Source organism: Theobroma cacao, chromosome 2, assembly GCF_000208745.1.
Source record: "Theobroma cacao cultivar B97-61/B2 chromosome 2, Criollo_cocoa_genome_V2, whole genome shotgun sequence".
Classification (NCBI taxonomy): domain Eukaryota; kingdom Viridiplantae; phylum Streptophyta; class Magnoliopsida; order Malvales; family Malvaceae; genus Theobroma; species Theobroma cacao.
In genome coordinates, this window is record NC_030851.1 from 1,234,015 (window position 1) to 1,247,730 (window position 13,716).

The 13,716-nt window shown below is 34.7% G+C and overlaps 2 protein-coding genes across 2 annotated transcripts; both read right to left on the minus strand.

The window, feature by feature from the left end:
* Window positions 4,556–7,451, minus strand: LOC18607195 (nifU-like protein 2, chloroplastic). Its single transcript, XM_007041228.2, has 4 exons — window positions 7,100–7,451; window positions 6,909–7,020; window positions 6,103–6,413; window positions 4,556–4,957 (listed from the first exon to the last, which is right to left on the minus strand). Exons 1-4 carry the CDS (start codon window positions 7,184–7,186, stop codon window positions 4,769–4,771), a joined length of 699 nt encoding a protein of 232 aa, XP_007041290.2. The 5' UTR covers window positions 7,187–7,451; the 3' UTR covers window positions 4,556–4,768.
* LOC18607196 (WEB family protein At1g75720) lies at window positions 8,441–9,417 on the minus strand. The gene has a single exon (XM_018115092.1). It carries the CDS (start codon window positions 9,308–9,310, stop codon window positions 8,597–8,599), a length of 714 nt encoding a protein of 237 aa, XP_017970581.1. The 5' UTR covers window positions 9,311–9,417; the 3' UTR covers window positions 8,441–8,596.

Sequence of the window (13,716 nt, forward strand, 5' to 3'; positions counted from 1 at the left end):
TCGTACTCCATTTACAAGATGCCAAAAATGGCATGCAACTATGGAATTTTCCCATGACAACAAGACCAGACCGGACACCAACAAAAAACAAAAGCAAATTAAAAGGATTGCAACGTAGACTGTTAGGATCAATTGATAGTCTCTTTTTGAGCAATGAGTTCCTTTTGGAAGGATATTGACACATCCAAAGTAATATAATATATACACCTGAATAAATCAGATGGGAAGTAAAGTCCCAGATTCCTGAGGACGTAGATAAACTTAGTTACCACTTACCACTTGCATTTAGAAAGGAAGGGGGCATTAGTGCAAGTAGGTATTAGCAGATTGATGGTATCATCATCGTCGTTAGTGCAAGCAAACTTTCTACTAATCACATGCCATACATTGTGTAGCTTTGAACCCTCGAATCAGAGATAAAATACTGCCAATTGCCACCGTAAAGTGTAGCTACCTTTACCACCTCTCTCTTGTTCCTAATTTCTTCGATTATCATTTGAACTTTTCAAGTGCTTAATGGGCCTTTGAGCTTGATAGTACGTTATTCTTTGAACTTTTTGGCATTGAAATGTGAAGCAAATTAGATTCCGTATACTAAGCTCTCCAATTATCCTTTTTGATTGATCAAAGCTCCAAAATATTAAACAAATAGAGGCGATGTCATGACTTTGTACATACGGATGACGTTTGAAAATGGATTTTTACAAATTTAACCGTCAACTTTCAAAAAGTAGTCTTTTTCCTCTGTTGAATTATGTGAATTTGGGAGGAGAAATGGCATTTTCTGTTTTATGTTTGTGAATGCAATTGCATCCGGAAGTCCTACTCTGCTGAATCCACAACGATAACCTTTTATAAAAAGAACAAGAGGTGTCATATCAAGTCTTGAGCTAAAAAAATAAAATAATTGTAACAACATATCAAATCAAGTTATGGAAAAAGATAATACTACCAAAAGGAAATTGGTGCCCGACATCAATTGTTAGGACTCCTAAACAAAAAATGAAATTGACCTTTTCAACTCTTAACAAAGAATTGACAATGGCTGGCGGTCGTCGACCTGGAATAAGCATGTGAAATTAATAAGCATAATGCTTTGCTTTTCAAAAAAAAAAAATAGGCATAATTCTTTGTAAATGATTGCTTTTATTTGAGAAAAAAAGAATCTTTGTAATGAGATTTACACGCTTACCCCTAACGATTTCACGACCTCCTCTGACAAGAAAAGAGGGGCAATTTTTTTTGGTAGGTTAGCACTTTCACACTTTGAACCAAAAACAAACCAATGGACACCTGGACGGTATTGCTAGCATATAACACTATGCTCTGGTTTTTTTTTTTTCATATCCACGCTCCAAAGCCTGAAACACCCACCTATTCTCTATAAGAGGAAGATCACAAGCAGAACCGATTGCTGCACTTGATACCTGTTCTGCTGACCTAGCAGCAGTTGTATCAAGTGCAGCTTGTGCTCTTCTTCTGATATTCTCATCCCCATTACGTTTATCTTGCCAAATTAAAATTGGTCAAAAGACCACTCTTATATCTGCACTCTTTAATTTTATTCAATTTAATCTCTTTATTCAAAATTAAAATAATTTATTTTTTTAATTTTAAAAATTACGTCAATTTAATCTATTTTCTTAACGACATTCAATTTTATTATTAAAGATAACATCATCGTTGAAGTCAATTATAACATCATCAATGATGACGTTAATGATGACATGATCATCGTTGACGTCAATAATGATATTATCGTTAACGTGTTATATTTTGATGATGTGACATTTGATATGATGATGTGACATATAATGAATTCTTTATGCCGTTTTAGCCCTCGAAAACTCTTCCATCTCTTATTGGATTTAGCATGAATTCCTTTAAAAGGAAACGCTAAATGTAAGTACGTTTGATGCATCCGGTTTGTGCATACTATATATATAGCTCATATCAAAAGGATTTAGTACCGCTCTCTCTTCCTATCCTAGTAGTAGTAAAACTTTCAGACAGCCTTTACCCACCATCCACCATGCCTCAAGCAATAAAAATCTTCTCAAAGTCATTGACTGAAACTGACATCAAAAAAAGGTTAGTGATCCCGGCTAATATCCTGCCTTCCTTACCATATTTCAATGGAAGCCATGCCGTGACAATTCACCTTATGTATGGAACAAGGATGTGGCCAATTGTCTGCTCTATCCGCAAAACTGGGTACAAGAAACCTGTTTTCTCTGGTGGTTGGAGAAATTTTGTTATTTGTAATGACTTCCATGTTGGTGAGGAACTCACGTTGTACAAAGTGCAAGATGAAGCGGGCTCTTTCCACTATAGGGTTGAGGTGGATAAGCTAGCCACACCATCCGTCGCTCTTTCTGCTCGGGCTCTCTCTTTGAATCATGAGGTCAATGAAACCACTGTCACAAGCCCCAAAAAATTCAGCAACTTTAAGCACCAGCAAGAGCAACCGCTTAAGGCTGATGCACTGGTCAAACAGGAGGGAGCTATCATGGAGCTAGCCGATGCTGCAGCTGATGCGCCAGTACCTTTCGTTGATCATGTTATTGCCAAACCAACTGGCAGGATATTTGGGACTGGTGTTAGTGGTGAAGCGACTAGCAAGGCTCATTTCAAGCCTGAACATGAGACAGAAATGGAGATCTTTGGCATGGGTGAACCACCGCCCCGTGCATGCTATATGACCAAAGAAGAGAGGGACATCAAGGCTCCCTTTGATCTCAATGAAAGTGGTTCACTGGCCGCATTTGGCACTAGTCAAGCTACTGGAGAAGCATATTACAAGAGTACAGGAAGGATTAGCTTGGACTTGGTTCTGGGACAACCCAGTCCATATAACTGAGCAGTGAATCTAGATTTGACTTTGGTGCAGTCCATTGTCGATACTCGCTAGAGGACATGAAGCACCGTATTTGGTCACGCAGTGCTAGAGCTTTCCAAGCCTACCACGGTCGAGGATCATAGTCTAAAGTGAACTCTGCAGAATAAGTCCTTGTGTTGATCGGTCCAATTTCGTATAGTCTCGTCTTTTTTTATTTCCCGTTACTTTTTAATCTAGATTAGGATTGTGGAGAATACTATAGGAGTAATATTAATATCCAATATGCTTTTTAATCTTTAAGGTTCTGTTTTTTGTTTTATTGCGCTGTTGATGTAAATCATATAATAGAGTAAGATATAAACTTGTGAGCCAAGGGTCTACAGTTTTTGTTTCTTTTTGCTTTTTGGGCAACAAAGATGATTCTTCATTAAAGTAGATGCTTGTTATATTACTCAACGGAAATTCTCCGAGTAAAATATATTATATTTTGCTCCTCGCCAAACTGTACATGCACCTTACGTATGTGATTGACGAAAACACGTACAACAAGGTATGAGTGGCTCCAAGAAACGATAACAATTAAAACAAGCAATTGAGATGCGAATTAAGAGTCTAAAAGTCTTTTAATCTGCTAGAAATTACAAATGATCAATATTGAAGCTCTATCCGCGTGCCCCTGGTCAGAGAGCTGTGAAACAGAGACAGAGGCCATGGAAATTCATCTCGACAATCTTAGGTGAGAAATAGACAAAATTTCGGTGAGAGAGTCTAGTCATCTTTCTCATAGAAAACGAATGGGAAGAAGGCGAAAGAAAAAAGTTGGGCCTCTACCATGTACCCCTACTATAGTTTCTCTAGTTTATATTACGTTAAATATGAACAAAGAAACTGAAAAGCGTTGCGAATGTGAACAAAGAAGGTAACAACAAAACCACACATTAGTCAAACACCGTTTCACCTCTCTCTCTCTCTCTCTCTCTTTGAGTGTGCGACAACTTGTAGGACCAGTCAATCCATGAAGCTTTCAGAGCATTTAAAGCATGTTAGACAATATGAATACAGACCAATATGCCTCGCGTAGGCGACATTTTTCCAATCTAAGTGCCCCAGTCCCCATCTTGATCAGTGATCAGTGACTTCTTTAGCCTCGTTTTCTCTAGAAGACTAAAGATGTTTAAGCTGTAATTTACATCTCATATTGCTTCCTTCAATTGTTATTTTTCTTGGTGCCTGTCAATTGTCATAAGTTTTGATCATGACATACCTAGCCAAAACTAGGAGCATATTTATATTAGAACGGGATAAATGGACTGAGACAGTGTCTTCTGATTGCACAAGTTTAAACTCGGGTTCATTCACCTTCATGATATATGCTTTACATTGTTAGGAATTGGGATCCTAAACCTCTAGCAAGCCGGAGATGTACTAATTAACATCAAACCTGTTAGTCCGTATTGCTAAAGTTGAACTTCGATAGGTCTCTGTCGACAATATTGCTGAGCCGACTGCAGGAATTAAAACAAAGAAGAAGAATAAAGACATCCATGCACTAGAATGCTATAAATTGGCAAAACAGTCATAAGCAATTTACTAATGTACTGCTGTCCTTGTTGGAAGCTTATCGGCAAATGCTCAAGATCTTGTCCCTGGTCCTCTGTTACTATTTTTCTGCCTGTTCTTCTTTTCTGATAAGGGGTGTCATGATATATAGTGTCATTAAAAATAGAAACTGGGTACCGAGAGTCCGATATTCAGACAAAAATGGTTTTCATCATTTCATCCTATATTCCTGTAACAGAATTCTGAAAACTTTTATTTTAACACTGGCATCCAACTAAATATATATATCAGAAACTATACACCAGGATTCCACTATTCATACAGGTTTTTCTTTGAGAGCAATATCGTTAATGAGAACTTGAATGCAAGTTATAGAAGTTGAACAGCGGCTATGGCTGGAATTTTCTCTCGCAATTTCTGGGTAACAGCCACTCTAACTGTCATGACCCCTGCTGCTGGACCCGTGATTCGAACTTTCACTATTGGCTCCTCAATGGCAACTAATTCAAGAGAACCACCCGCTGCCCCGACAAGGTAGGGCCTAATTTCTTCAAGCACCTGAACATAAACAAGTGCACAATAAGTTAACAATGTATTTCTAATTTCTTCACAACATGATATGCAAGTGCACGATATCTTATTATTAATACCAATGATTACACTTCAATTTTGGGTTCTATATGACGGTAAATAGTGGCAAAGATGCAGCCACATAGCTAGAAGAATATATGTCCATAAATAGAAGTGAAAATAGGGCCAATCAACAATAAAAAACAATGCCATACTTTGACTAAGGATTTAAGCCAAATGGAAGGAATGAGAAAATTAAACAGAGGACAAAAAGCCTAAACCATATGTAAACACAATTACACTCATTCAGGTGAAACGGAGGATGGCCAATTCAAGCAATATACTAGGACAGAAATATGTTAAACTTAGAGCAAGTGGGCATCAAAAGTTATCCTAGAAATCTAAATTACTCTCAGTTCTGCAAGAATCAACAGCACAAGGATAATGTTGATTGGGAACCCAGTGAAAGTTTGAACTAGGAAACAATAAAATTGAAAAGAAGGTTCGCCTGGCTGCCACAATTCAATTAATTAATCTACAGAAATGATTTAATATGGTGATTAAATTGGAATGCCAGATACGGTACACAATAAACATATTTTTCATGTTTGTCAACTCAAGGGATGAATTCAAAAGATGTTTGCCAGTGATGAGATTATTACTGCAAAGTTTCACCTAGTTTCCTCCATTGGTACTCTTTCCCTTACAACTCTAAAACCTTATGGATGGTTTAGAAACTTGTTCACATGATTTAAGAATCAGTGAAAATTTTCATTGAGGTTTCTTCATTAGTACTCTTTTTCAATACCAAAACCTTAGGTATTATCCCTCAACTAGAAGAAAGGGGAAAAAAACAATCAAAGAATTGTAACAAGTCTTGAACTACAGAGCTCAAATCCAGTCTGCATCCTCAAATCCTCTAGATTCATTTTCCCAGCCAGTCGGTTCCATTTATTTAGTTGGTCTTCAGAAAATCAACAGATCACTTATGCTTTCACCATATTGACTTACTCTGTCAATCATTCTTTCTTAGTAAAAGTATAAAATGTGAAGCAAGATGCAGGTTTCCATATATGGTAGAGATGAAAGGAGAATATAAGTATTTAGAGCTAATAAGGCTGTGCTGCAATTACCATCTCAATATTTTCTTCATTCAGCTCAAGGCCAGTTTCTTCATCAGTTATCGGTTCCACTGCAACAATTTCAGGTATCTTTTCCATTAAACGTTTCTCAATACCCATCTTCATTGTCATAACAGAACTCGGACAGGAGCCACACGCTCCTTGTAGCTTCAACCTTACAACATTGCCATCAATCTCATGTAATGCCACATTCCCCCCATCAGCAATGAGATATGGTCGAACTTCATCCAACACACTTTCGACATTCTCTGCTGTTAGTGGCAATTCCAAGGCTGAATCAGGAGTAGCTACAGCCTTGACAACTGCAAGAACCGACAAAACAAGCTTCTATAGATTCAGAACACCTTAAACGATCCAACAATTCAAAGGGAAAAATAGGAAGAAGATATTTGCATCTATGACCATCTAAATCAAATAGGTATTTAATTATTCAAAAAAATATTCATAAACCATGTGCTGAACATGTTAAAAATTGTTCACGTACTGCATATGCAGATAAACTAAACATCTAATTGTCGAAAGCAATAAACTCTAGTTTTTAACATAATCATTTGCAGGAATTTAAAAGAAAAATAAATAAATAAAGCAATAGCAATCTACATATATATTGATAAAATAAAATATTGAAAAACAATAAATGAAAAAGAGCCAGCTCCAACTATGCTCTTTAGGTGAAGAGAGATAACATTTCAACATTCAAGCTGTAACGAATGATTTTTCCCTAACTAATTAGAGGTAACAGGCTTCAAAATTAATCTAAAATTAGAACAAACAAATCGGAAAGGAAAGAAACTGACCTGTCCTCCGCGTGAGAGCAGGTGATCGAATCCGCACACAACGCCATGAACTGCGCCGCGCCGGATTACGCCCCTTCGCGAGAGAAACTCTGGTGCCAAAGAAGCTCGAGGGCTGGGCATATCAGAAATTATTATCACAATCTCGAAAATTCGAATCAAATTTTCAGAAAAAGATAGCAGAGAGAACAAACCTTGGTAGTCGTGGGACGAGAGCAGGAAGGTTCTAGGGTTTGATGGGCCCTGCAGCAATATGTTGGACTAACAACCACGGCTTGCATCTCCAAATCAATCAAAAAATATTTGATTTGGACGGATAAAGCTGATAAGTAATCAAAACAAATTTGCGATTGATCACTCCTTTCGTTTCTAAACTTCAAAAATTTTCCTGGTGGATTTCTAGTTTGAACGAGTTTCAGATGATGTTTGGCTGGAATCTAGGAATGAATTTTATGTTTGCGGTGATTGTGCGGTGGGGGATATTTGAAGCTTTTCGGTCCTCCAAGCGCAAGCTGACAAGAGCCCTTAGCTCAGCATCTAGTTAGCTTCTACAAATTAAAGTTTTCTTCTTCATTTTCTTTTCTTTTTTTTAATTTATCTTTTAATAATAAATTTTGTTTCAAAAAAATGTTATAAATCAATAATTTTATTTAGTAACAAAATTATCAAAATATCATTAATTTATAAATTAATTTTTTTATTTATACTCAAATTTAAAAATATTTTAATAATTTTATTAAAAATTTAACTATATAACTCATTCAAAAAAATTTTATTTATAAAAATTAACTAAAAAAAGAATACCGTATGATATGTAAAAAACAATTTAAAATTACAAAAAAGCAAGTGAAATTTACTTTAAAATTTGATAAAAAAAAAACCTTATTCTTTTAAAAAAAATAAAAAAAAATCAAAATTTGAATATGAGTCAAAGCTATATGACCTAATTAGTCAATTTGATTGAATTTTGAGTTTTGCCTTGGATTCAAATAGTTTATGTCGAGATGATCCTTATTCAACCTCAAAATTTTTTAAATGAAAAACAACATTCTCTTATTTCCTTTTGGTGCTATGCTTTGATAAAGCCTAATTTATAATATAATTCATCATTTTTTTTTGTATTATATGTGCATTTAATGGAATTTATCTTTACGTTTTTTTTCTAATTTTCGCTATCAAGTATCTAAGAAAATAAAATTTTAATGAAGGCCAATAAAATTAGAATAAAAGATTTTTTTATGAATATTTATAAATTGGAGTTATCCTTTCAATTTTCACCTCGCAAAAAAAATATTTTATGCTTTAAAAAAAATTTATACTTGTATATAAACAATTTATTGGTTTGATAATTGATTTATTGATAATATTATATTTTGATTTGATTGTATGTATATATAAAATTTCGTCAAAATTCTATCGATAATGTATCAATATCTATTTCGTCAAATTTTAGTTGCAAATTTGTCGAAATTTTTCAAGTAGTGATAAAACGTAATACTGGTAGATCATAGGCGGATTGCCTGGTTTACCAAGAAGTAGAGAAGCACATTATTTTTTAACATGAAACATGAATTTGTTTAATTACATTGGACAAATACGAACAAACCTTCCATAAAAGCGAAATATGAGAGAAAATTAAACCAAATAAAACAAACACTTTGTGAAAACATCGAACCCTTTTGTCTTTTAATTCAGTACATTTGAGGAGATGAGAAGAGAGGGTTGTGAAGGGTAGTAGGCGATCCTTTTTTCTTGAAAAGCCAATCTCCCACGAGAGGAACGATGGGCTTCTTCTTCATCATCTTTCTCTCCCTTTTGCCCCCGAAGTATCCTTCCTTCTCGCCGAAGCTCAATATCTGAGACAACGTTGGGTTGTTCTCCATTCTTTTCTTCAACTCCCTCCTCCGCTCTTCCTCTCTCGCTATGTCTTCTCCGTTTCCCACATCGAAACTCACGGTTCTTGGTATTGACGTCGACGTCGCTGCACTTTTAGCCGCCGCCGCCTCAGCTTGAGCCAACTTAGACATGTTCTTGTGAAGTTCGGCGTTAAGAGAAGCCAACGCTATTTCTGTCTCGGATTCTCTCTCCTTCAGCAACTTCAGGTCCGCCTTTGTTTCCTGCAGCTCAGCCTCGAGTTTCTTCAAGGTGTCCAGAACTCCTTGATGGTTACTCTCCTCGTGATCATGTTCTTTACGGCTTTGGGGACTTGGTGAAAACCAGGTGATTTCTTGGCTAGGAGGGCGGCTGTAAGTGTAAGACTTCGGAGTGTATATCTCCCCAACGAGAAGGCGCTCACCAAAAACTGCGACCGCTTCTTTGACAGAGCGAAAAGGGCGCGAAGTGTCAACGTTGGAGCGATAGTCTTTGGGTGGCTTTGGAGACGGAATAGGAGCTTGGGTTTCCATAGTACCTAGAGAATGAAAGAGTTTTTGCGTATGGGACTATGGAGAAGAGGGAGTGGGAATATTTGATAACGAGTTTGGTTTGAGATTTCTTTGCTTTTACTACAAAATATCACGCAGAGAGAGAGGTAGAAAGGTAAAGGAGGGGAGATATGGAAATGAGCAGATTGTTGTTTGAAGGTTAAGCCTAGGGGGTACGTGAAGTGGACTGGTTAACCAATAGGGGTAACAGTCACGTCCGGCCACACGTGCGGCGCATCAGGGAGACGGCCCCTGACCCCATGCTTTGAAGCTGCTTTTAGGTGCTTTGTAATTTGCAATGATCAGTGAGTCAATCAGATTAAAGGGAATCATTGTTTGTGTCACATCCTGGAAGAAGATAACACAACGCCGAACTGTAAGTTAAACACAAAAGGAAGACTGTTGAAAACTACTAGAGTCGTTGCTAATTGAACAAGTACCTCTTCCATTGTAATCTGTTCATGGAGGTCAATTGCTTGGGCAAAGATATGATTAACGTCGGCAATGTCATGAGAGAGAGAGCTCTTAAATAGTAAAAGGACGAGCTTTATTGTCTTACCACTTCACGAATTTAATGAAATGTAATTGCTAAATACAAAGTATTAAACTACTAAAAAAATTAATATTATAATATTTGATGTATATATGAAAAAAATAATATTACAGATTTTGATTTATAAGTAACTCACTGAAACTATGGTATTAATTTCCAAAATTACATACTATCATATCATGCATCATATATAAGGTAAGTTTAATATATTGAAATGTTTTTTATAATATAAATTTCAACGTTTGGTTTGGTGTGGTTTGGAGTACTTTGAAGTGTGGTTTGCATGCTTCTCACGAAGGTGAACTTGAAGTGTGGTTTGGTGTACGTATTAAGCAGCTTAATTAGTGTTTACTTACAAATAAGGATCCCTGTACAAGATTAATTTTAGATATTTTTATTATAAATTCGAGATAAATTTAAATTAAAATCTAAATAATTTTGCTTACTAACTGGTACTGCATAGCTTAACAAGCTCTTCCATTTGACAATCTTTGGTAGTAAAAAACCCCCAAGCAGTAAGCATGCCAAAAAAAAGGGTAATTTTCATTCTGCCATTGGAGTAATGGGATGGCTATTAGCATTAAAGCCCTTTTTTTTATAATGTCCAGAGCATCCAACTTAATTGCAGCTTTTATAACAAAGTAAATTCTAATCCATTGACCAACCTTTTACACTTACCGAAAGCTACCAAGGCGGATCAAAGGATAAAAAATTCTTAATTTTAAACATATAAAGTAGGTCGTTGAAATATAATTAAATTTTCATTTTTTATTAAAAATAATTAAACCCTTAATTCTTTATATTTTTTTAAAATAATAACTTGATTTTGGAACAATCACGTACTATGATATGACAAACGTCGATACCATTACATTGAATTAATTATATTTTTCCTTCAAAGTTCCCATCATTCATGGACTCTTTTAAATAAAATAGTAAGAATTTTAGATGGTTTATTTTATTTTATCATTATGCCTTAAATTTATTATAATAGTTTTAATCTTAAGCTGGCTTTCGTCAAGTACTTATTATCCGTTTAGAAACGCGGCCGGTCGCAAAGAATTTGGAAGACTAATATTCTCAAGCTTGTCTTATCTTTCAAGTAGTTACACTAGTTTTAAATTAACAATAGCATTGCTATATATTTTCTTTATGTATAGTTCCATCAATAACTTTGAGATGCTTACAACCAATCCTTTTCACGATAAGATGTGCGTTTTGGGCTTTCCTTCTTCCTGGGTAAAATACAAAAGCTTCAAACAAATTCATATGATGATCAAACGACAAAATGGTTTTGACCAGTCTTTTAACGACTCCGATGTGTTTATACTAAAAATTTGTTCATGCAGAAGAACAGAATATCCTCCCTGAATCGAGACAAATCCAGATGTTTGGCTGTAGGAAACATTAAGGACAAACTACAAACTTGTCTCCTTTTGAGCTCAGAATGCTTTCCCATGCCACTTATAAAATCAGATTCATTTGCAGAGAAGAAAACAGTAGTATCAATGGCGATTATCTTCTCCAAAATTCTTACTAAGACCGACGTAGAGAAGAGATTGTCGATTCCCACTAAGCATCTGAAGTCCTTCCCGTGCTTCCAAGGTGGCCATGCAGTGAACTTTCGGGCTATAGATGAAAGTGGGAAAGTGTGGCCTCTTCAGTGCTCCATCCGAAAAGGAAAATATCTGAAGCCTGTTGTTTTTAGAGGTTGGGTTGAATTTGTGAGGAGCAATAAGCTTGAAGTGAGTGATAAGATCAAGTTTTACGGTGAACCAGGAGGAGAGTACATGATTAAAGTGAAGAAACCTGTCAAGGTATTTGGAGCTATCATTGGTTATGCACCCGCTCACGGATGAAGATGATGCTTGGAGCTTTCTGTTCATTTCCATGTAAATAAATAACCATGATTTCTATGTTAAAGCCGTGTTAATGATTAAGTGTCTACTGTTTGTGTAAATCGTGACTTCTACTCTGTGTAAATCTTACTTAAAATTCTTAAACTATTTAAAAAAAATTAAATAAATTTTTTTTTCTTTTTTTTTGAAAGATGAGTCAGAGTGATAAAATAAGTGAGGAGCCTATGTTGCCCAGACCGAAAAACTTCCAATCCAACAACTGAATCATTCCAGTCGAAACCCCGGCACAGCCTAAACGTAGACAGCATAGTCCTTTTTTTTTTCTTCTTTTCTTTTCTCTTTTGTTTTTTACTCTTTTTCACTTTTCTTTTTCTTTTTTTTTTATAAATTAATATAATTAAATCCATTAAATTTAACAAAGCATAGACAGCATAGTCCTAAACGTAGAAAGAAGGAAGACAAACCTAAAGGAAAGACCTGAGGGGATAACTAAAATTCCCTTAACTTCCTTGACCAAACTACAGGTGACAAAGGAGAAGAGCAAACAAAAAGGATCTCGCAAACAGAACCCCATTGCAAGGAATACCCCCTTGAGCAGGAACGCGACAATCCAGTTCCCATGCCCCCCACTCACCCCTTCAAGAGAGAAAGATCCCCCACCCCTTCACCAAAAAAAAAAAAAGCTCAAAAAAGGAATGAGCCCTTACAGCCCGAAAAGGAGAACCCTTACAACCCGAAAAAGGAGCGTCCCAAGACCGACAGAAGGAGCCATTGATAAGGAGAGAAAAAGGCCGTTCCGTCCACCCCGTAAAGAAAACATCCACACTCACCCACCCCCAAATGTGACAAAACACAGAAAGGCACCTGTCCCATAAATTTTTGTTTTTCTATCGTATTTAATTAAGCTGATGTATTTTTATTTTGATGAAATATGTTTTTTATGATTAATAATTTAATTAAAATATTATTATTATTTTATATCCATATACGAATATTATATCAGTAAAAAATAAGATAAATATTAAATATATAAATATAAATTTTTTATAGTCTATCATATATGTATTTTGAGTTAAAAATATAAATTCGTAATTTATAAGCTTACTTAAATTCTATTTTTAAACTTATGACCATATGAGTATGAATTTTATCCATGAAAGATAAGATAACTCTATTTTTAAAGTTTAAGCAATACGAAATTAAATTTAAGTTTCGATCCATAATACGTGATTTGTATACTTACTTAAATTATATTTTAGAGTTTAAGCTGCACGGACATAAGGTTAGGCAACACTTTAATATTACGTGGGTGAAAATCCCCAAATCACACAGAGTTGAGTAACATTTTAATATGACGTAGTGGCTATTACATCATATTAGCATCTGTTACAATACGATAGCATATCACATGAGTTGATATTTTGATTAATAATAATTAATAAATTATTAATAATAAAAATTTTATTTTATTCATAAAAAAATTTATTAAATATAATTAAAGATAAAAATTTATTTAAAATTTTTTGTTAATTTATTTAGAGGGAAGTACGTACGTATCTATATTGTTGCTATGATTTCAAATGTAAATCATGACAAAGAATAAACCATTTGTGTTTAATATTTTATAATTTAGCTATGAATGTACAAAATTGTACTTCTTTCCTTACTTCTTTTTTATTCATCTTCTTTTGTTGATATTGGCAATTTAATTTTTTCTTAAATATTTAAATATCTAATATTTTTATTTTTATATTATAATTTTTTTTATAAATTTTGAAAAATTTTATATTAAAAAATATTAATTTTTATAAAAATTAAAAATATAAACATTTAAAGAAAAAAACAGAGGGAGAACTAATCTACTATGGTTTATTTTAATATATTTTTTTAAATTTTAAAGCCCTCATTTATGTTGCTTAACTGGTTTGTACTGAGCTTGACCTTAATCATGACCGAGATTATACTTTGGTTGAACG

Coding starts and splice junctions, on each gene's coding strand:
- LOC18607195 (XM_007041228.2), bottom strand. CDS start 7,186: ATGCAAGCCGTGGTTGTTAGTCCAACATATTGCTGCAGGGCCCATCAA. Junction 7,021..7,099: donor CTCGTCCCACGACTACCAAG/GTTTGTTCTCTC, acceptor TGATATGCCCAG/CCCTCGAGCTTCTTTGGCAC. Junction 4,958..6,102: donor ATGAAGAAAATATTGAGATG/GTAATTGCAGCA, acceptor GTTTATGTTCAG/GTGCTTGAAGAAATTAGGCC.
- LOC18607196 (XM_018115092.1), bottom strand. CDS start 9,310: ATGGAAACCCAAGCTCCTATTCCGTCTCCAAAGCCACCCAAAGACTAT.